This window comes from Ipomoea nil, unplaced genomic scaffold (genome assembly GCF_001879475.1).
Source record: "Ipomoea nil cultivar Tokyo-kokei standard unplaced genomic scaffold, Asagao_1.1 scaffold1421, whole genome shotgun sequence".
In the NCBI taxonomy this organism is placed as follows: domain Eukaryota; kingdom Viridiplantae; phylum Streptophyta; class Magnoliopsida; order Solanales; family Convolvulaceae; genus Ipomoea; species Ipomoea nil.
The window spans coordinates 795,511-820,569 of NW_017617849.1; the positions used below are offsets into that span (position 1 = coordinate 795,511).

General features: G+C 31.4%; 2 protein-coding genes across 4 annotated transcripts; both read left to right on the forward strand.

Moving 5' to 3' along the window:
- Positions 1–4,390: 4,390 nt before the first annotated feature.
- LOC109188005 (probable inactive receptor kinase At3g08680) lies at positions 4,391–6,400 on the forward strand. The gene is made up of 2 exons (XM_019338462.1): positions 4,391–5,103; positions 5,754–6,400. Exons 1-2 carry the CDS (start codon positions 4,485–4,487, stop codon positions 6,338–6,340), a joined length of 1,206 nt encoding a protein of 401 aa, XP_019194007.1. The 5' UTR covers positions 4,391–4,484; the 3' UTR covers positions 6,341–6,400.
- Positions 6,401–15,462: 9,062 nt separating this feature from the next.
- Positions 15,463–20,076, forward strand: LOC109188003 (heterogeneous nuclear ribonucleoprotein 1-like). Of its 3 annotated transcripts, none has more exons than XM_019338457.1 (5): positions 15,463–15,673; positions 15,892–15,999; positions 16,303–16,528; positions 16,846–18,016; positions 19,488–20,076. In XM_019338457.1, exons 3-5 carry the CDS (start codon positions 16,304–16,306, stop codon positions 19,499–19,501), a joined length of 1,410 nt encoding a protein of 469 aa, XP_019194002.1. In that variant the 5' UTR covers positions 15,463–15,673; positions 15,892–15,999; position 16,303; the 3' UTR covers positions 19,502–20,076. The 3 variants fall into 3 exon arrangements, with proteins under 3 accessions (XP_019194002.1, XP_019194001.1, XP_019194003.1); XM_019338456.1 differs by having other exon boundaries at positions 15,464–15,749; XM_019338458.1 differs by lacking the exons at positions 15,463–15,673; positions 15,892–15,999; positions 16,303–16,528 and adding an exon at positions 16,639–16,769.
- Positions 20,077–25,059: the final 4,983 nt, after the last annotated feature.

A 25,059-nucleotide genomic window follows, 5' to 3' on the forward strand; every position in this document is an offset into this window, starting at 1 on the left:
ATGCTAACTATTTCATGTTTTTTAAAATTTAACTCAAAGCTGACAAGTTGGTAATCTTTTTAGATTCTTGATAATGGCATTAGGTATTTAGGTATGCACAATTTTAATTGATTTCTTTTTTGGGTGAGAAGGAAAATGTCATAAATATCTGAAAATGTGTAATAAATAAATCTACTATTGTGTAATAATTATTAAATTACATAAAAGAGATAAACTATACCTAGAATATTATGTGCGACGGACTCGGGCGAAAAGGTGTTGATGAAAATTAAAGTCGTAATTTTTTATTGAGATATATTTGTTATTTGTATAGAAGATGATTCAATTTTTGTTAGTAAATTTCACGTTTGATCTTGGAGTATTATATTTGATCTGTTATTATACTTAAAAAAAAAAAAAATTACTATCAATTGGATGTAAATAGGGCTGTTAACGAACGAAGGTTGTTCGTGTTCATTTGTTAAGAGTTTTGGAGTGTTTCGTGTTCGTGTTCGTTTGTTAAGGTTTTTTAAAATTCTATTCGTGTTCGTTTGTTAACGTTCGCGAACTTGTTCGTTAACATTAACAAACACGTTCACGAACATGTTTGTTAACATTAACGAACATGTTTGTTAACATTAACGAACACGTTCACGAACATGTTCGTTCACGTTCATAAACACGTTCGTGAATGCTTAATAACCAAACATATGAACATGTTTATGATCACAATTCGTTCGTGAACAAGAAATAATATATGTTCACAAAAAATAACCAAACAAGTAACACAACTACAAAGAGAATACAAACAAATATTAAACAAACACAAACGAGCCTGTTCACGAACAATATTAAACGAGCTTGTTCGCGAACATTATTAAACGAACACAAATGGGCTTGTTTGGTTATTAAACAAACACAAACGAGACTGTTCGTGAACATTATTAAACAAACACAAGCAAGCTCATTTCGTCGTATCCAAGACAAATTATTGTGTGGACCATGGTCCACACAATGTTATGTGGGCCATAACAAAAAGTACATTTTTAAATACTAAATGTACATTATTTTTGTACTGAATGTACATTATACAATATAATATACACTCAGAACAAAAATAATATACATCCCCTAAATATAATGTACATTATTTTTGTACTGAATGTACATTATTTTACAGTAGACAAAATATGATCCACACAATTTGCGTGGACCATGGTCTACACAATAATGATTGTCGTATCCAAGTATCCAACTAAAAAAAAACAGGGAAAAGGGTCAAATAGGCCCTCGAACTTTAGCTTAAAAGTCAATTAGGCCCCTAAACTTTTTAAAGGTGCAATTACACCCATCAACAATTCATTTAGGTGCAATGAAGCCCCAAAACAAGTTAATGACCTACTATCACAGGTCATTAGGGTTCAGGCCACCTTCCGGCGAATTTTTCGATAGAAAAAATGTGACCAGCAACCGACCCAGATTTTCCAAAAATTTCGCCGGTCACTTTTTTTTTTTCCCGGAAAATTCGCCAGAAAGTGGCCTGAACCCTAATGAACTGTGATAGCAGGTCATTAATTTGTTTTTGGGCTTCATTGCACTTAAATGAATTGTTGATGAATGTAATGCCAATTTATATCCTACACCACGGCGCGCGTTGCACTATGCGCCCAGATGCAAAACGACGTCGTTTTAATTATTTTTTTTTTGAAATTTCCCGCCCCAGTGAATGGCAGTAGTTTTTTCTTAAAAAAAAACCCGTTGTTCAAGAATGTACATAATGTTATACTAGAATACACATAATGTTATACATGAATGTACATAATTATATAACAAAATATACATACTCTTTTTAAAAGATAATACACATAATCTAATATAATACATAAGAAACATAAACTTTTAACATAATACACATCAACTATTAACATAATACACACAAATTTTCTGATTCGGATGTACATAATTGTATAAAAAGAATGTACATAATTGTATAAAAAATACACATAACTGTATGAGCTAATACACATAACGTTGTGAATAAATACACATAACGTTGTGAACAAATACACATAATCTCAACAACTTCCTACCGCGCCTCCCAACACTACCCCAAAATGATGTCGTTTTGGGAGGCGCGCGGCGCATAGTGCTATGTGCGCCGTGGTGTAGGGTATAACGATTGGAATGTAATTACACCTTTAAAAAATTTAGGGGCCAAATTAACTTTTAAGCTAAAGTTTGAGGACCTATTTGACCATTTTTTCAAAAATCAAAATTAAAATAAAAATGCTATTTAAAAAATGCTTTGGGCCCAACATATTATAGGCCCAATTTTTTTTTTTTTTTTTTTTGGAATAATAGGCCCAAATTAAATAGTTAAATTCTTTGCAATATCGAACTTGGTATTAACTGTGTCCACCTCACAAGGTTGACACGGTTCTATGTTCATAATTATTGAACTATATGTTTATAACTATAAAGTTATATATTCATAATTTTTGAACTTCATATTCATAATTATTAAACTCTATATTCACAATTATAGAACTCTGTGTTTATAAGAGCTAATTCCATCAGAGGTCCATTGTCTTTGGTGGCAATTCCAAATTTAGTCTCAGACCATCGTTTTTGCTATTTAACATCCAGACTATTGTTTTTTGGACATTTTTAGTCCTCATGATTTTTCCTATTTTAGTAAGGGCATTTTTGTCATTTCATATTTTTCTTTTTTATTTTTCTGATTTCAACTCGTATATAATTGGTTTAAGACTTTACTAAAAACTGGTTGACAAATATGATTACTAAAAGTCAGAGGTTACCTAACCTAAAGTCCTAAATCAATTAAACCGGTTAAAATCGGAAAAATAACAAAAAAAAATATGAAAAGATAAAAATACCCTTACTAAATATAGAAAAAATCATGAGGACTAAAAGTGTCCAAAAAATAATAGTCTGGGATGTTAAATGGCAAAACCGATAGTCTGGGACTAAATTTAGAATTTCCACCAAAGACAAGAGACCCCTGGTGGAATTAACTCTGTTCATAATTACTGAACTATATGTTCATAATTATAAAGCTATATATTCATAATTTTTGAACTTCATATTCACAGTTATTGAATCTCTATATTTATAATTACAGAACTATATGTTCACAACTCTATGTTCATTACTATAGAACTATATGTTCATAATTTTTGAACTATATATTCATAATTATGAACAGTTTTGGAATCGTGTCCACCTTACTCCACAACATAATTTGCTTGGTAATACATGCAATTGTTATATCATAGACTATGGTTCATATTACATTGTGGATTCTGATTCAAAAATTATTTGTTTACAATTAACATATTCTGTATCTTTTGTTAACAATTTTTGCATCTATAAACAAATTGAAGACACATAACATAGTAATTTTAGACACATAACATGATAATTACATATACATAAATTGTTAATTGCAACTACAAAATATGTTAACTGTAGAAACATATGATGTTGGTTTACATGTTATATGTTTGCAATTAACGTATTATGTACTTTCAGTTAACAGTTTATATGCTTGTAGTTATCATGTTGTGTATGTAATTATTATGTGATGTGCCTTTAATTTGTTTACAGGTACAAAAACGGTTAATTACATGTACATTATAATGTGTCAATTGCAAGTATAAAATCTAAAGGTTATTTTTTGACCAGAGTCCACAATGCAAGGTAGACTTTAGTCCATGATATAATTTGTCGTAATACATGCCCAAGTAATGGTGTTCTTTCATGTTAATGACAAATTATATTGTGGACCATGAATCACATTATAAAGTAGACCAATGATAAATGTTTATTTTTAATATATTAAAAATTTATTGTTCATGTATTGAATTCTTATTATACAAGAAAAATTAAACACAAAACTTATAAGTCTCATATCTATATCACTAGATTACAAGATTCTATACAAGTCCTATAAGTCTTTAATATGATAAAGATAAAAGATATTTGGTTTGACTAAGCTAAGCCTTGAGTAAATTAAGGAGTTTGGTTAATATAGGTAACTTAGGGATACTTGAAACCTACATTAATGGGATGATCAATGATGGTATAAGCTAAGGTTTCTTGACTCCTTTGGCTGTTCAGTTTAATGACTCATACATCATCGAAAGTGAAAGAAAATTGTTCTATGATTTGACAAAAAATAGGTGAAAGTTGGCCATTTTGGAACTATTCTTGGAAAGAGTCAAGTCTGTACAAATGCCAAACATGCATTCTTGTTGCTATTTGTTACATATAAATCTTTCATTTCTGCAGACTTAGGATAAGGTGGCCGGAAAGTGGAAACTGCCAATATTCTTGTGCACATTACAAGGAATATATAGACAATTAACACATGTAGGCCGTGGGATCTTTGGAAACATCGATCGAGAGCACTGTTTTTTTTTTTAATTTTCTATGAGACCAACAAGGTAACGAGGATCCTAGATTTATGAATCCTTGAGGATACCATGACGAGACAAACCAAAAACATGCAGAGAGGAGAAAGGAAGCTCTTAACATCTGATAATGCAAGTAATTCTGAATCCAAGCAATTCAAGTTTAAACCAATATGGGCAGTTGGAATTGTTGCAGTTCTTGGAGTTGTGTTTGTCTTAGTGCTAGCACTCTACCTGTACAAGAAATCTGCAAAGGAGAAGAAGATTCTAAGGGCTTTAGCCAAGTCGTCTCCTGAGAAAACTCCCTTGCCAGTGCCACAGATCAGAGAGGAGAAAGTAGTAGAGGCAAATGGGAAGAGAGAAAAGCAATCATCATCAGAGCTGGTGTTTTTTGTGGGGGGGGAGGAGCAGTTTACAATGGATGAACTTCTTGAAGCCACGGCTGATCTGCGAAAGCAGGGGGTTGCCAGCAGCCTTTACAAGGTGGTGATCAAAGGAAAATATGTGTTTGCTGTGAAGAGGTTGAAGAAAATCAAAGCCTCATTTCACAAGTTTGGGCAGACAATGAGAAAGATTGGCAACTTGAAGCACACTAACATACTCCCTCTTGTTGGCTACTATTCTGCCAGTGAAGAAAAGCTTCTGATTTACAGATATCAGAACAATGGCAGTCTCCTCAACCTTCTAGAAGGTAATTAAGTCTCCTCTTTTTTTTTTTTTTTTAACCTTTTAGTTGAGACAGAGTCCATGTGTTTGGCAGAGGTAGTCAAGCACCAGGTAATTAGTGAATTGTTAGGTAGAGACCTGAAAGGTGATAGCTAGGAGATTGTTGGGCGGAAGTCTAAAAGACCAAGTCAAACACAAGGTAATTAAGGAATTGTTTGGCGGAGGCTTGTAAGGTGATGACTAGGGGATTGTTCGGTGGAGACTTAAAGGGCTAAGTCAAACACAAGGTGGCTAAGGAATTGTTGCGCGTGGAGGCTAGAAGGGTCATGGCGGGGTGATTCTTGGGCGGAGCGCTAAAGGGCCATGACTAGCACCTCTATATAGCTAGGGGATTGGCGGACAGAGGCTAAAAGGATCATGGCTGGGTGATTCTTGGGCGGAATACTAAAGGGCCATGACTAGCACCCCCTATATAGCTAGGGGATTGGTGGACAGAGGCTAAAAGGATCATGGCTGGGTGATTGTTAGGCAGAGCGCCGAAGGGCCATAACTAGCACCAGGTATAGTTAGGAGTTGGTGGCAGAGGCTTAAGGGTCAAGATTAGGCATTCAGATTCTGACATTAAACGTTTGATCCTAATAACAAGTATGCTTCAATTTCCATTAATTTTCGCAGGCTATGTGGAAGGCAAGAGGACATTCCCGGGGAAACAAAGGCTAACCATTGCACTGGGAATAGCAAGGGGATTGGATTTCATATACAGAATGTCTGAGGAAAGTGACATTGTTCCCCATGGCAACATAAAGCTCTCAAACATCCTGGTGAATGAAGACGAGGAGCCATTGGTAAGCGAATTCGGGTACATGAAGTTCCTGGAGCCAAGCACAGCCAGCCTGTTTGACAGCAATGGATACACAGCCCCTGAGAAAAAGTTGACAGAACAGGCCGATGTGTACAGCTTCGGGGTGGTCCTGCTCGAGTTGCTGACGGGGAAAATCGTGGAGAAGAGTGGATTAGACCTGCCAAAATGGGTGAAATCCATGGTGAGGGAAGAGTGGACTGGGGAAGTGTTTGATAAGGAAGTTGGGAGGTTTGAAGCATTTGCTTTCCCTATGCTCAATATTGCCCTCAAATGTGTGGAAAGGAAGGCTGATGACAGACCAAGCATTGCAGAGGTTTTGGACAAGATTGAGGAAATTGTTAATGTTGTTGAAGATATTTCTCCTTTGTCTGCCACTTCCTATGAATCCACCCCTCCATAATCTTTAGCCTTTGAGGGTCAATTTTGTTACCCATGAATTATTTTCACTTTTGATTCTATGTTTTATACTCATGACATTTTTTATTTTTTATTTTCATTTTTTTTTTGTGTGTTTGGCTATCATTTTGCTATTACTTTTTGTCCTTCTTATTACTAATCTAATGAAAACGAGTTGCTGGCATCTAAAAATAATTGAACTAGATTTTGTCTTTTAACTTTGCAACAAACTCTCAATCAAAAGAAAATTCCTTTTTCCCATTCTTCATTGCTTTCATTTCCCAAAACTCCAAAAGTCATTTGATAAGTACTTTTTTTTTTTACTATTTAACTCTGTTACAATGTAGTATCTATGCATAACTACTTTTTCAACTTACATTCATTCATATTTGATTTTCAATTTTTTTTAGCAAATATGCCAAAACATACCCTTTGTAACATGCTGGGAATATTTTGAAAACGACATACCTAGCTAAGACTTTCAACAATTCGGGTGCTAATAGTGTAGTCATAATTCCTTGTTCATCAAGTAATAATTGAAATTCATGAAAAAAAAAAAAAAACAAACAAAAAAACAAAAGTCTTTGGGTGTTTTCATCAAGGGATTAGTTTAATTTCCCAAAGTTGACAATTCCATACATTCCCTTTGTTGCATTTCCTTTGGATTGTTGCAAACTGCTCCTCACATAATACTTAATTCACAGCAATGTTTAAGCTGGAATTGGATTAAACAATTCTACACATGACCTGTACTTCATCCCCAAACTAAGAATATAACTAATTAACATATTGTATACATTATCTCAATACATGTTTGCATGATTATATATACAATACAATGATTGAATGGATTAAGATCAGAGTAACCTAGACTACACATTTTATTATATTTTATTTTAATACAACTGTTCTTATTGCATATATTCTTACTTGTTTAATTTATTCAATATTAATGTGGCATGTTCTGATTAATTCAGTAAAAATAAGGAATGAGTTACAATTTTTATTCATTTTATTATATTCATCCAGTAAAATTAGAATATGTGACTGAGAATTTTACTCTTTAAGAGAACACTTACTATTTATCAATGATTTTGTAATTTAGTGATGTAAATGTGAGATTTTTTTTATAAGAAATTTCATATTGAAAATCTCTTGTAAATATATATATATATATATATATATATATATATATATATAACAACATTTTAAAGGAAGAGAGAGAGAATGTTGAACTCTTCCACCACTTTCAAAGCTTTAATTAGCCAATGGGCAAAACCTAAACCATGTGTGGCATGTGTCCTTGGGTGTGGAGGTTTTAAAACCATTCAGAAAACCCAAAAAAAAAAAAAAAAAAAAAAGGAGGAGGAGAAAAGAACACTAGCTGTACCTAGACGACAATTCTATATTAATGTTTTATTCTTCTCCCAATTCAAAAGGTTGAATCCCCAATCGTCCTTTACATTCTGGCCTGACAGAGCATTTGAAATGATGTAAATCACGGTTACTTAATAGCTCAGCAGACAAAGCCAAATGTCAATGCGCACAAGGAATCTGTCCAATTTGGACATAATCCCCACACTGTCGACACCGAAGTTCGGACCTTAGTCTCTTCTCTCAAATACTATCTACTGAAGCATTAAACTCTAAACCCGTGCAAGCATTAATGTTTTATTCTTAATTTGAGTGTATGTACTATAATTTGAAAAATTATTCAACAAATATTTTTTAAAAAATAGTTACAAAAGACTTCTCAAATTGATTTCACAAGACTATAATTATGTCATTATTTTATTAATTTTTATTTATACTGAATTACTACACTACATGGATTCTTTAAATAATACTTATGGTGTGGTAATTTAATTTAGAGGTATTGAAAGGATATAAATACATTTTATTTTTAAAATTTTGTAGGTAATGGCACGTCAAAAAATAAAGATTAAATGTAAAGATAAAATGAATAAATAATATTTTCTTTGAATTATAATAGAAGCTAAGAATAATTAAGAGCAATAAATAATGTGAGATAGTGCTCGTATTGTTTAAGGCATTAATTATTATTATTATCAATAATAATAAACTATAAAAATGATTAGGTGAGAACTAACCTTTGTAAACTTTGAAAGGATTGTACCACAACTATTACATGATTACACTGTTATTGCTCCTTGACATGTCTGGAAGACCTTGTATTGCAATTGTATATGCATTGCAATTTTTCAGAAGTTTGCAGGTTCGTATCTGATTATGGATATATATATATATATATATATATATATATATATATATATATATATATATATATATCGTTAAAAATCTTTTGTAGAGATACACTTGTATTGAAATTTTTTTAATATATCATTTCAATAATTGTGTGATGAGCCTATAGTAATAATTATTTAATTAATTGTAGTAGTGAGTTGATGGACATGAAATAATGACGGGTGGATATATAATAGTGACTTAATAAATTTTGTATTTTGTAGTAGTGAATTAATATATATGTAGTAGTGATTTGATGTACCTACACTAACAAATTAATGAACTTATAGTGATAAGTGATGGATCTACTGTAATGTCTTGATGAACCTAGCTACAATAGAGATTTGATTGGTATGTAGTAGCGAATTAGTGAAAATGTAGATTCATTAACAAATTTTGACAAAAAAATCAACATAGGTTTAGCAATCATAAAAACTAAAATAAAAACATGTATGAAAGTACGTTTATCACTTCTAAGTATAGATGATTGAGCAACAAGTGTCGTATCTCACAGAGACTACGAGTACTACTAATAACTATTATTTTATTATCTAGCAACAAATATATCACGTGAAAACAATTAATTTAAATAAAAGATTAATCAACATTAGGGCACACAAGGAAAATCAAAAGCAAAATTGATGAAATCAACCAGTAAGAAAAATCGGTACTCGAATTTATGAATCATTTTAGGATTTCATTGAATACAGTAAATAAATATAAAAAACAATTGCATATCTTAAGACCGTGATAATTTATAATTTATGCTAATATTTTTCTTAAAAGTATTAATAAGTTAACAACTAATCCATATATTGATTAATTAGAGGAATCTTCTCCTAATTAAAACCCCAAAGATTGAATTAAAGAATTATGAGTTATGCTGAACGATTTGACTTGAATACAGAGGATTAATGTCATTCTACCTCTAGGGTTGCATGTCGCTTCTTCCAATCACGTGGTAATCTAGTCATGCAAAATGATATCACTACAAGAATTAAGACATTTAGTGACAATTTTTTTGTGACACTTTGTAATTTAGTCACAAATAATACTCTTTTTGTGACTAAAAAAATGTTCAACACTATTGCTTATGATAATTGTGACAACTATTTTTTTGGTCACAGATAGTATGGTAATTGTGACAAGTAAGTATTTGTTACAAATAAGTTGTCACTATTATTAGAATGATAGTGTCGTAACCTAAGTTGTCACTATTTGTTGTCACTAAAATCTATGTGTCTTTTGGCGGCAATATAATTATAGTGGGAGCAGAAGTAATTGTGACAAAATATAGTGTGACACACAAATTTTGGTACTTTTTGTGACAAATTGTTGTTGGTCACTCTGTTTAATATATTTGTGACAACTTTTTTTGTCAATAAAAATACACTTAGAAATGAGATACGATTGTGAGAAAAAAAATTATTGTCATTTCTTTATGAAATTGTTACAAATATTTAATTTGTGACGCTCTATTATTTCCTAAACAAAAATTACTAAATTGTAACAATAATTATGTTGAATTCAAGTTTTGTCACTAATGTTATGATAATTGTGATAAGTAATTATTTGTTACAATTATTTTGTCACTATAATTAAATAGAAGAATATTGTGTGAAGTTATGTTGTAGTCAATGTTTGCCACTAAAATTGCATTCAAGTTGGTGCCAAAGTAATTTGTTCTAAACTAAATATTAAATATTATGTTCAATTAAAATGCAACTAGTTAGTGATTCTTAAAATAAATGTAATTGTGAAAATTAAATACATTTTGTAATCGCTCATTTTTTTACTTTCTTTTTTTGTGACATATAAGTTCATTATCATTTACGGAAGCTATCTAACAAACAATTTCGCAAGTTAAACTGTTCCAATTCATTTTATTACAAATGTTAAAAAGCTCATATTTATCACTAATTAGCTTTAAGAAGGATATGACAACAAACAACTAAAGAACTCCAAAGTTAAGCGTGCTTGACTTACAAGATGGGTGACCTACTGGGAAGTAAGCATAGTGCAACGCTAAAATATATCAATTGGTATTAGAGTTGAGGTCACAGGTACGAATCGATCCAAATGGGTTGGGCGTAGGTCGAGCCATGTCTAGTCCCGGGACAGGGTGGGGGGTGCTGGATTGTTGGAGGTCCATCGGGTTAACCCCGAGTTCAGCTTATTAATTGGTTACTACCTTTTAGGTCACTAATAACAATAAAATAATTAATTGCAACGATTTTAGTTGTCACTAGAACAATACTTTGTAATAACATATTTGGTCACAAATTATACATTTATTGTGACAACTATCGTTATCACTCAAATACTACTTGTAGTGAAAGTAAATATTGTCACAAAGTAGTGAATAAGTGTGATAACTTTTCAAAAGTCGTCACTACTACAATAGTGACGGAGGATATAGTGAAGACAGGTGACGACTTTAAAAAATGGTCACTAATTTCAATAGTGACCAAAATTGAGAGTTTCAGTGACAAATTCTATTGTCACTAAATGTGGAATTTCTTGTAGTGTATATCTATCACAAATACAATAATCATGTTTAAAGTTTGGTGTCATGCCCTCCTTATTTTAAATTTTAATTGCGGTAGGAGTAGGAATCTTCATTTCATTTATGCTCTACATGCCATGGATCTAAAGTTTGAATGTCTTTTGGTTTAATAGTGATCGGTGGAAACTTCAATTCTTTGTGTAATTTAGTAGTGGTCTTGTCCTTGGCATACGGCGTTCTTTGTAATAACTAATTTGATGATTTAGTATTGGTAGAATAATATATTATTGTATTCAGATGGCATGTACGTACTGACTCTTTCATATGAGGGGTTATGAGATCAAAAAAAGGTGAACAAATACTACAATGTAATAGAGTTAATAATTTTTGAAAAAAAAGTTTAGGTGATTATTTAATGAGTATTAGTTGATTTTAGGTGAAGATTTGGAATATATAGGTAATTTTAAGTTGAAATTAATTTCGAGTTATTGATTGGATGGGAAAAATTAATGCATCCTACCATAAAGGTTAATGTGCATATAGGGGATACTTTTGTGTGGAATGAGTGTGGTTTCATTTATAAAGTGAGAATCACAACAAGGCTAACTATTTTGTGTATTATAAATAAGAGTATTGTAATATTTTATTTATTTATAGGAGACCTAATCTAGGCATTCTCCCTCACTTTACATGTGCTTATCACCCGCAGGATATCATTAAGGACACGTTCTTTATTACAGGGAGGACAAATTTTCAATTTAGCCAATGTGGCTTGTTGTTGAGTACCCAAAAAAGTCAGGGCATTCACTACTCTGATTTGTTCATAGTAGATTGCACAAATCGATATCTTCGAGTCCTTGTCCATCCAATTGACTATTTTATTTTTAATTCACATTCAATGATATTTTTTGTAATAAAATATTAAATGTTGTTGAGTTTGGGGTGACCATTTCTTCAATTAATAACTAATGTATTTTTCGTTCTTAATAACATATCAAAATGGTTGATATAACCATCCAACTGAATCTGAACCTATCAATTTCAATTGGTTATTTTAGTTACTACTCTTTTTTTTTTTTTTTTTTCCAAACCCAAGCTTATTTAAATTGAAATTACATCATTTTACATTTGTACTAAATTACTATTGATTATTGGATAACTAGGATTGTAATTTGTGCAAAATCATAAACAATTGAAATAGAGCAAAACAGAGGATTCCTGAGCTAGACTTTCTCCAAAGTAAGAATCAAAATTTGAGTGAAAATCTAATTAGTTTTACATTGATGAGAATACCAATGCTATACACAAAACTACATAATAATTAATTCATTTGAAAGAATCTATAAGCAATAATTGATTACAAATTAGAACTTTTAATGGATTCAATTATCTTTTTTTGAATATACTATTAACTCTGTTAGAATGTAGATCTGTTCCATACTTTCTCAAACTACTGCAGTCGGAATAGTCAATACCCACCATCGGTTTGATCCTGTGACCTTCCCTTAAAGGGAGCTACAAAGGTGCAATCTGAGCATAAGGTGCTTGGCAATAAGTTCAATTATCTATTTCATCGCTTCTTTAAAAATTTTGCTAACTATAATTGAGTTTATTAATGTTGGTATATTTTATTTAAACACTTTATTTTTAAATTAATGGTGTACAATTCTAAAATAACTAATATTATATTATTTTTATTCAATATATGTTTTATATAGTTTCAAAATATTTTAAATATTTTACTTTTTAAAAGAAGTAATAGTATTTCTTTTACTAATATTTAATAAATAAAAAATTGTTTTCAAATATGAAGAATGTTGGAAAAAAACCAAGTTTCAATGAAGGAGGGGCCAATGGTGTCATTCTCATCGAATAATAAGACCATCCATGGAAAAAATTTTAAAGCACAGCTTATTTTATTAAAATGCTATAAAGAGTAGCGTTGTAAACTAATAACTTATGTTAAACTCATTTATATTTACCAAATACAAATGATAGCTTATTTATAATTTAAAAAAAAAAAAGAAGTTATAAGTTTGGTTAATTATAAAGCTTAAGATTTAACATTTTATTTGATTGAAATATCTTATATCTTACTCTATATAATAGCAAAATGTTTTTTGCCAATCAATTTCCCGCCTAAATGAAATTGCATCATTTTAAGGTATTAAATACCAATTAAATGAAATTGCATCATTTTAAGGTATATATAATGCATCATACTTATCTATTTTCAATACATGTTAATCTATAATTATTGTTATTTAATGATGAAGCAGGTTTTAAGTTAACATTTTATTATATAAATTAATTTATTGTTTACTGGAAAAATAAAATTAGAGTATCCAATTTTAAAAAATAAGATTAACCTGTTTTTTTATTCTTATAATTTTGTTGATCGACAACAATTTAATTGTTCATTCTAATATAGTTTTGAGAGGGAATTTTTTTTTTTTTTTTAAAAGTTACTAAATCAGTTACTAAATTGAAAAAAAGTTTTTTAAAATTTAAATCAGTTGCATGAACAATAATATTGGAGAGACGAATAAGTTTAAACAAATAATTATTGAACTGATATTAAGTAATTAGAAAATATGATGTATTTCTTAATTTCGTTTTAAACAATAAGTTTTACTTGAAGATGATACTGTATTTATTAGTTTGTTTTAGATTTGCTCCGGTCACCCGATTTTTTAGATCGGCATTTGGGGAAGAAAGCAATTCCACAATGGCCAAAAGCTATGGTCAGATTATCTGAAAAGTTTTTTAGCAGTGAATTAATTGGACGTGCGATGATTTAAAATCGAGTGTGTCAAGACGCCGGAAACAGAGAAGTTTCGCGTAAGTCAGTGAACATTTTAGAGAGAATGACGAACGCAACAGAGTAGACGGAAGCGCAATCGTAAAAAAATATGGATTAGGGTTTGGTAATGAGGTTTTATAATTGGGTTAATGGGCTCGGGTATTGGGCTGAAATGCAACGTAACTAGGTTATATGGATAGATAATTAAATGTTTATTGGGCTTAGCATTGCAGGTTTTATTTTTTCTTTCATGTCATGAAATATTTCATATTTAGTTTAGATTTATATATGTTGTACGTATATAATTATTATTATTATTAAGCAATGTTTAAGAAAAGATTTTCGTAGTTAGTTTCAATGTAGGATGATGATACTGTATTTTTTATTTATATATTGTCAAGTATATGTACTATAGGCTTTAATTGCAAATCATATTAATAAATGTTTTTATATATAAGAAAATTTAATTTCATAATTTTTTTTATTGTATATTGTTTGATTTCCTAATTTTTAAAAATTTTTTTTATAAAAATGTGTGTGTGTGTGTATTATATATATATATATATATATATATATATATATATATATAATTATTTTAATGTACACTTTTTAAATCTCATGTGGTATGTTATAACACAATTCTTTATAATATATGCTAACAATATGTGATGTTCGATATAACAATCAATTTAGTATTGTTAAAGAAAAATACATTTCAGAATAAGTTTTAATTTCATGATTAATATTTTATTTTATTGTTTTTTAAATATTATCAATAATAAAGTTACTTAAATTTTATGCCGTGCATCGCACGGGGCTAAAACTAGTAGTTTTCAATAGAAAAACTAAAGATGCCAGTTTTGTACCAAAAAGGGTGAAAAAGTGTAGCATTATTTCCTTTTTGATTCATTACTAAACAACCTGTTTAGTTGGATGTAATTTCATTGTAATTGCATTGCAATTCATTTATTTTCTCAATTACATTGTTTACTTGGAATGAATTGCAATTTTGTCCATTAGTTGAATTGTAATTCAGGACCCCCTAGGAATTCTAATTCAACGGTGAAATGAGAGAAATATATTGCCATGAAGACTATTTTACCCCTGTCATTATTTTTATCCACTCCCTCATTTGTTCTCTTCCACAAGACAACATCAGTACGCACTACTACGCTCCGTCTCGGCGAGATCTCCCAAATCTGTTGATTCTTCTCATTATTATTATTATTATTATTATTATTATTATTATTATTATTATTACATATGGACATTTCAGTCATTGTGTCATTTATTCCCTTTCAATTTTTGATGATTTTTTTTTTTTTTTTTTTTTTTTTTTTTTTTTTTTTTTTGCAATTCTACTCCTACATACCAAACATTGTAATTTGAATTTCTACTTTATTCTTACATTATTATTTTTCCACTTAATTTATTCCTTCCAACCAAACACATGTATATATATATGTGTATGTATATATATATACATACATAAATAGGTGTATTAGCTTGAATTGCTAGCAGACGCACGTAGGCAGCCAGCCACGCACCCTCTCTCTCTGGTGCTCTTCTGTCTTCACATTTTTTTTTTTTTTTAATTTTTATTTCGCGTGTCTCTCTGGTTCAAGAATTCCATTTCTTTTGATTTTATTTAAAAGGAGTGGAATAATCAAGAAAATGAAAAGAAGAGAGGGACTTTTGGAGAAAGAGAAAGGGAGAGAGAGGATGAGCACATCCTCTGTTTTCTTCTTCTACATATAAAATCCGTATGTATGCATTATAGCTAATCTGCATATGCCTGTTGTTTAGATCTCGGTTTCATCTTATTTTTTCTTCGGAATGGTGAGAATTCTAGGAAAGATTGAATCTTTTTGTTGTTCTTTGCTTGATGCATAGGATTCTGTCTGTTTTTATTTTTTGTTTTTGATTTCCCTTCATTTTCTGGTTTTCTGAGCTCTGATCTATTTGAATTGCGGGTTTCCAGAGCTGTTGGATTGGGTTTTGATTGATGCAACAGGGATCCAATGTTCCTGGATTGAATCTAACGCTTCCCATTCAGTATTTGCAACTGAGGTCTGCCTGATTTTTCTAGGTAAGCTCTAAACTTTGCTTCATCATTGGGTTTCTCATTCACATTTGGTTGTGCATATATTCATTTCCTGTGTTGGTATCTCTTGGATTTCCCGGATTTAATTTTTTCCTACTTTTAGATGATCTTGTATTCTTGTGACTCAATTTGATTCTGGTGCATTCAATTCTGCTATCTCGTTAAGGATATTGTGATTTAATATATTGTTCCACTAGTCATTCTAATGATGCTTGTGATTACATATTTACATTACAAGATACCATTTTTCTTCTCTTGAATGAAGTGATTGATTTATTATGATTGTAGAATGATGGAGTCAGATCTCGGTAAGGTATTTATTGGTGGGATATCTTGGGACACCGATGAGGAATGTCTCAAAGAGTATTTTAGATCTTATGGAGAAGTGGTGGAGGCTGTAATCATGAGAGATCGCAATACTGGTCGGGCTCGTGGTTTTGGTTTTGTGATATTTGCTGATCCTGCAGTTGCTGAAAGAGTTGTCAAGGAGAAGCATATGATAGATGGGCGAACCGTAAGTAGTATCTGTTATCTGATGCAAAACCTTCTATGAATGACATTGGAATGAATTTTCAGCTAGTTTAATGAGTCCAGTTTTAGTCAATTGAATTCATTTTGCGAAAATTTGGCCTATTTGAAATTTTTACAGCTCGAAATTAGGAAACACTTTAAAAGATTTGGTGTTTTTTTAAGAAGTAATTAATTATGCATAACTGCAAATGGATACAGAAAGACTTATTGTCAGCATGGAAAATGTACGCATCCTAATTTTTTTTTTTCTAATGGATGTCATCTCTACTTTCTCATATTTTGCATTGGTTTTATATTCAGGTTGAAGCAAAGAAGGCTGTACCAAGGGATGACCAAAACATGATAAATAGAAACAATGGTGGAATTCAAGGATCTCCGGGTCCTGGACGCACTAAAAAGATATTTGTAGGAGGATTAGCATCTACTGTCACTGAGAATGACTTTAAGAATTACTTTGACCAGTTTGGTACAATTACAGATGTTGTAGTGATGTATGACCACAACACTCAACGCCCGAGAGGGTTTGGATTTATAACTTATGATTCGGAGGATGCTGTGGAAAGGGCATTGTATAAGACCTTTCATGAACTCAATGGTAAAATGGTTGAAGTGAAGCGTGCAGTTCCAAAAGAGCTATCTCCAGGGCCTAGCCGGAGCCCTCTGATTGGATACAACTATGGTCTTACTAGACCCAACAATTTCCTCAACAATTATGCACAGAAGTATAATCTGAGTTCAATTGGAGGCTACGGGGTAAGGGTTGATGGTAGGTTTAGTCCAGTTTCCAGTGGTCGTACGGGGTTCTCTCAATTTGCTAATCCTGCTTATGGAATGGGTATGAATTTGGACCCGGGTTTGAGTCCTAGCTTTGCTGGTGGTTCCACCTTTAGTAGTGGCCTTGGTTATGGGCGGGTTCTGAGCCCATACTTCAGTACCAATTCAAGCAGATACAGCACTCCAATCGGATATAATATGAGCAGCAACCGTGGGGATTCCCTTTTAAGCTCACCAACAAGGAACATGTGGGGAAACGGGGGTCTTAATACTTCTCCAACTGCCAATAGCTCTGGTTCATTTTTGACCTCTGGTGGCTTTGGAGTTTTTGGAAATAACGGTGCAAATTGGGTGTCATCTATTTCTGCTCCAATTGGGGGAAACTCTTCTGGCTATACTGGTGGGAATGCTGGATTTAGGGGCGAAGAAAGCAATTATGGGCTGGGATCCGGAGGACTTGGAAGAAATAATATAGCAGGTGTTGCCACAGCATCACCATTTACTGCATCTAGTGGTGCTTACGAGGGGTCTTATGGGGATTTCGATCGTGGTGCTTCGATGTACGGTGATCCAACTTGGCAAGCTGTATCTTCTGACCCGGATGCTTCTGCTGCTTTTGGATATGGACTCAGAAGTTCCGGAGATGCTTCTGCCAACTCTGAAGGTTATGTTGGAGGCTATAGTATTGCAAATAGAGGTAACACCATTTAAATTCGATTCTCTCATCTGTTAAGTATATTAATCTAGATTCTCTTTCATACGTGTTTCTTAAGTCTTAACTTCTCAACTCAATGTATTTTTGGGTCACAATATTCTTAAACTAGATGCTCAATTCTTAACTTCTTCACTCAAGGTATTTTTGGGTCATAATATTCTTACACTCCCTACATGTTTTTCTTTGCCTTTGCTCACCGCATTTCATCACACTACAAGTACCTCTAGCTAATCTCATAGTTTTGGGAATTAGTCTGCTTTTCAACTTTGTGAGCTTTCAATTAGGAAATAATTTTGGCGCCCAAGCTAAATAAGAATTAAGAGTGAGAATGTAGGGGGCAACACCAATTAAGTTGGTCAGACTGTTGACTTGGTAACCACAAGGTTACAAGTTCGACCGCCTATTGGCCTTCTTGGTTTGAGCCGGTCAGTTGTGGGCAACCAAGACTAGTTTACCTCAAGGAGTCCTACTCTCGAGTAGTGCCAATGACCTTGTGGTCTTGTGGCATGAAGTGATTCCCCAAATGGGAGGTCATGGGTTCGAGCCCTTGTAAGGGCGGTATTGACTCTTTGTGTTTCAATAGGTTGAGAAAGTAAATATGAACAGATACTACATTGTAACAGAGTCAGTAGTAGTCAAAAAAAATGTATTGGTATTCTATCACACCTTACAGTATGTAATGGGATTGATATATATAGTACACAAATAGAATTGTAATAGAACTATATAACCTAGAGATATACTTGTACATGGAAACAATAGTATAACTAGTGAACATAAATTGAAGAAGAATATATGTATTAGTATTCTATCACACCTTACAATACATACATGGATAGATATATATATCCTATGTGAAGAGCCCGGGGCGTGGGGGGCCCTTAGGGTTGGGGATTCAACCTTTGGGTGAAGAAGGGATCGATATATATACTATGTGAAGAGATTTGTAATAGAACTATATAACCTAGAGATATACTTAATTGGCATCCTAAAAAGATTCTGATTAAGAATTTGATGTTCGGAATATTCACTTTCAAGAACACAGTAGTTGCATATCTTCGTCAAGATGGTTACTTGTATTGAGGGATAACTCTTAAGATAGATGTACGAGCTTACTTGACACTTATTTTATAAATGTTGCAAATGAAAGAAATCTCACCTCACCCCGCCCCCAATAACTGGAGTTTAGATAAGGTGTTGGAAAGCTTATGTTGAACAAAATAAAATAAAGATTTAAAGAAAAAGAACTTTGTTTTTTAATACAATTTATAATGTCGCCCTCTCCTTAACATTGCTCTAAAAGTTGTTGTAATACTGCATTTCATGATGTCTTAAAGCTTCTCTCGCATATGCAACTTGACTTACTCTTCCTGTTTCCTCTTTTCTTTTATTGATGCTATTCTAACCCCACAGATTCTAAAAACCGGAAATTCTTTATCATTATATTTTTCAGGAATCGCAGCATAGGTTTTCATTATTTGGATACATGAAATTAATGTTTAGGAGAAGGGACTGCAATGAGAGACGCGGGTCTTGAATATCTATTATCATATCCCTCTCGGGAATACAAGGAAAATTGATAGTGCAGAGCTAACAGTGGCGTCGTCTATAAAAAGGGTGAACATACAGACATTCAGAGAGAGCAAAGTTAAGGGATTTTTGTTTTAAAGTTTCGATTTTTAGTTCCGTTATCAGCATTTAATGATGTAAATCGAACTGGAAGATAGACTCATCACGGCCGATGTGCTGCTTATGAAGAAACAGGCGAGTACCCCCGGTACAGCATTTAGAGGTAGATTATTTTGATTACATATTCATTTTTTGTTTTTGTTATTTTATTTTGTCTAAAACTTATTGTCCATTCTAGTGATCATACCAGACCAGCAAAGTTTGGTATTTGTTTGTGGTTGCTGCTTATTATTATAGTTTTGTCTCTGGGATTGTTTGTGCCAGAGAGTGTTTGATTTATAAGTGTGGAAGAAGGGATACCATTTAGGGTCCCCATTGAATGAATAAAAGACTTCAAATATTCTCATCATTCATTTACCATTTACCATTTACCATTTACCATTTACCATCAGATTGTGTAGACAACAGTATATTTGAAGTTTTAATTCACTTTGTTTTCTCCATTCTTGTTGCATAAGTATAGTCTTGTGATTCTTGTCTGGAATAATATTATTTTTATAGTTATTTTATTCTTTAATTCTTGATTTGTTTATGTGATTATTAATTATTAATTTTAGAGATAATTACATTTTTCGTTCATAAGTTTTAGACTAAATGTAAGTTTAGTCTTTTATTATTGTAAGTTACAATTTTGGCCTTAGTCATGTAAGTGGAGGACCAAAATAGTTACTTGTGAAAGTTGCACTTTTGGAGTTTTGGTTCTTAATATATTTTTGAAAGATAAAGTAATTATTTTGTGGCTAATTAAAAGCTAAAACTATAATCTATGATAATTAAAGATTAACTTACTCTCTAACTTTTTGATATTTGGTGACCAATATTGTTTTTGGTCGATGACTATTAAAACTTTATATTTGGTCCACAACTTTTAAAATTGTTTTTGTTATTTATTTTTTACATTTGGTCCAGAATTTTTAAAATTGTTTTTGTTATTTATTTTTTACATTTGGTCCACAACTTTTAAAATTTTACTACATTTGGTCTTGTGACTTTTAAAACTTTATCACATTTGATTCTTCCGTCTAATTTTTAACTATCGATGACCAAATTTGTTTTTCTATGTTATTAAATATGAGTGTACAATAATAAAGTGACTTATCTTAAATGACGAAATTATCGTTTTTTATAATATTTTTTTAGAGAAAGAGGCCAAATAGCCTCGCAAACTTTAGCTAAAAAATCAATTAGCCCCCTCAACTTTTTAAAGGTGCAATTACACCCATGAACAATTCATTTTTGTGCAATGAAGTCCAACAACAGGTAATTGACTTGCTGTCATAGGTTATTAGAGATCCGGTCATCCTCTGGCGAAAATTTTCAGACAAAAAAGTGACTGGCGATCGATTGCCGATCACGGAAACAGAGAAGAGATGGCCCGTCGCCTTCTTTGTCTCTGTGACCGTCGGTCGCCGATCACTTTTTTGCCTGAAATTCCGCCGGAGGATGATCTGCTCTCTAATGACCTGGGATAGCAGGTCAATTACATGTTGTTGGGCTTCATTACATCAAAATGAATTGTTCATGAGTATAATTACACCTTTAAAAAGTTAGGTAAATTAATTGACTTTTTAATTAAAGTTTGAAGCCTATTTGACCATTTTTCCTAAAAAATTAATTACGAGTGACCATAAGTTTTAAAAAGTCGTGAAATGTGCATAGAACAAAAAAAATCAAATGTGATAACGCGACTCACGGGAGTATGTAACTGTGGAGGTTCAGGAACATTGATTACGGGAAATTTGTTTGTAGGACAAATGACAACTTTAAACTTTTGCCGTAAATAAGGTACATTTGTCAAAACAGTTGTATCTCTATTTTTATTTATTTATTTATTTATTTATTTATTATTATTATTATTTTTTTTTTATATATATTCTTTCAATTTTCAATGGGAAAGCAAGAAAAAAAGAGATTAACCCGGCGGCTCTCCAATCTCGATACACTGTTTAAATGCTAGTTTTGAACATTTATACTTTAGCATGTTTATATTATTATTATTTTCTTACTATATGTTAAAATATGAGGAAATATTAATTTTGGTCCCACGATTATTGGTAAAATGATAGTTTTGGTTCACATGTTTAATTCATACTAATTTTTATCCACGACTATTGTTTTAATATCAATTTTCATCCATGATTATTGTTTTAGTGTCAAAATTCATCACGTCATCACCCCTTCGTTTAAGACATTATTATTAAAGGTATTTTTGTCATTTTCAAATTGAGATCCCAATTTGAGCATAAATAAAGGGATTTAAGCTCTAAGATCGACCCAAATTCGCAGTTCTCCTTCTCAAATTAAGGCGGAATGAGGAGGAGAACTATGAATTGAGATTGATCTTAAGGCTTAAATCCCTTTATTCATGCTCAAATTGGGATCTTAAGTTGATAATGACGAAAATACCCTTACAAATTTCAGATTTTCGCATGTCTCAAAAGGAGGAGTGACCAGCGTGATGAATTTTGGCACGAAAATAATAGTCATAGATGAAAATTGGTACTAAAACGATAGTCGTGGATGAAAATTGAAGGAATTAAACATGTGGACCAAAACTGTCATTTTGCTAATACTTGTGGGACTAAAATTGGTATTTGCTCTTAAAATATTTTTAAAGATAAAGATAAAATAAATCCTTCTACTATTTATGAAATATATTTAGCTTATTAATTATTTTTGAGTTAATTTCATTTTTGGTCCTAGATTTATAGGTGACACTCCACTTTTATACTTTTTTTTTTTTCAAAACATCCTCAACTGGTCATAGTATTATTGTGACATGACCATTTTTGGTCCTTCATTAACAAAATTATTTAAATTTCATAAAATTCAAAGGCATTTAGGTCTACAATTATGATTTTTTTTAATAAAAAATAAAAATATAGCGGGTCATTCCACTTTGTATAAAAAAGATCGAAATATCCATTTATTTAACGAGATTTTAACAATTTTGTTGGCAAAGGACCAAAAATGGTCATGCCACACTAATACTAGGACAAAAAAGGAATGTTATGAAAAAGAAAGACTAAAAGTGGACTGTCATCTATAAATCTAGGATAAAAAATGGAATTAACTCATTTTTTTAAGACAAAAACTCCAAATATATGCTTGAACATGTAAAAAAAAAAAAATACTCCGGTAATTAATATCTTTTGACCTATTATTACCTGTAAATAGTAAGTCAACCGCCATATAAGATGTCATATCATATATTAATCATATTTAGGAATGACAATGTGAGAAAATAGGGTTGGGAGTATACTCTTTGTACATGTTCCTGCGACACTGCCTTGCTCCCCGTCCTCGTCTCTTCATCCCTGTTTCTGCCAGAAAATAGAAACTTCTCCCCATTCTCATTTTCGTGGACAGGAAATTCCTATCCCCGATTAACACTATAGTCAAACTAGTATTTTAGTAAAAGAAAATTATATTCAAGTAAAAAAAATTAAATATTAAATTTATGATGATGTTGGGGGGGGGGGGGGGGGTATCATTGTCCCCATCCTTAAAGATTGTGTAGCGCAAAATATGTTTTTCAAAAAAGTTTTCTTAAAACCACGAATGCAAGAGAGATGATAGGATATAAAATAAAGTACTGAAAATGTAAATGAGACAATATTTTGTAGTGGTTTGAAGGTGATGTAATATTTATACTCCATCCTTTTTCTAATGTCCAAGAAGAATTCACTATAATCAATTCTCTAGTATAATTATAATGAATGATCAAGTGCTTTGATTACAAAGTTATCATTGATCAACATGTTTTTATAGGCAATTCCTACTACTATTTCTCTATCTGCCTACAATAGGGATACAATAATTTTAACACAAAGGTTGAATTTCCAACTAAGAGACTTAAAATGATCTAATTAAGTCTTGATGCACTTGTAATCTCTTTGAACTTAATAGATGGCGATTGAGCTTTTTGAATGCTTGAACTTGTAAATATGAATATATCTTCCGTGTCTCTTATCCATGGCATTCAAGCTATTTTATAGTTGTATCTTCGAATATATATGTCTATTGGAATAAAATAAATTCAAACGCATCCACTTGCCATTAAATATTGTACTCAGATTTGACATGTGTAGGCTACGTGCAATAATTGCTTGCAACTTGTTCTAAAAATCTGACTTTTGTAGTTTACAATAATCATTCCTAAAAAGGCATGTATCCTCATTGGATAATGTGCAAACGTTCAAAAAAACAATAAGGAACAAGCAAAGAATGTTGGTTGAGAAACTCTTCTGCTTATCTACGAAACTCTTATGCTTATCATGCTTGAAAATAAGTTCTACTGCATGCTTGTCGAGAAATTCTTATTGTTGGTTCTTAAAAAGTTGTTAGTAGAAGTCTTGTTGCATAAACCCTTATTGTTCTCAACTTCTATGCTAAGAAGTCTTGTTGTGCTAGTGTAAGCTATACATTATTAGCTTAGACTTGTACTCCTTCACAAAACTCTTGTGGTATGTTTTAGAATCTTGTTGCTTATAAAAATCGTCTTGTCCTCAAGGTTTTGATGCTATAAGTCTTGTTGCTTGATGATTTCAGCAAATACGTCAACTTGAAATCTTCGATGTTTTGAAGTTGTGTTGCTTGTATAGACTTTGATGTTGCTAATCTTTGCTGCTATGACTTCAACATAACATCAACATCTAAGTCTTATTGTGTTAAGTCCTTATACTTAACACTGACGCAATTTTGACTTGACAAAATCATAAACTAAATACATTTTTTTTCCCTAACATGGGAGACAACAATATGGTCATGTATAGATCATATATATATATATATATATATATATATATATATATATATATATATATATATATATATATATATATATATTTTTAATTTTAGTTTGGAGTAATTAAAATATAAATTTAAGATAATTAATATTTTACAAAATAGATAGTTTCGTAATTTTTAGTTAAATATCACAAAATATTTTTCAAAAAATAAATCATACTCTAAAAATTGCTTTTCGAGTTTTCAAATAAATCCCTAAGGGGGCGTTTGGTTCAAGTTATATAAGATAACCAATGTTATATTTGCTTGGGAATATAAGATTCCAATATTTGGTTCAAGTTATGCAATTTTCCCCGAGAATGTAACATAACATCCACATAAGATTTTTTTTTAGCTATTGCAAGGGAATGTGAGATACCTTTCTCTTTTCTTAGTTAATCTCACATCCCCTTGTCTTATTGCTAATTTTGTCATTTTAATCCATTGCCTTAATTAATTATTATTCAAACTCTTAGTAAATTAATTTTAAATCATTTACTTCTATATTTTACCATTGTTATATTTTTTTTTTGAATGCTACTGGTTCT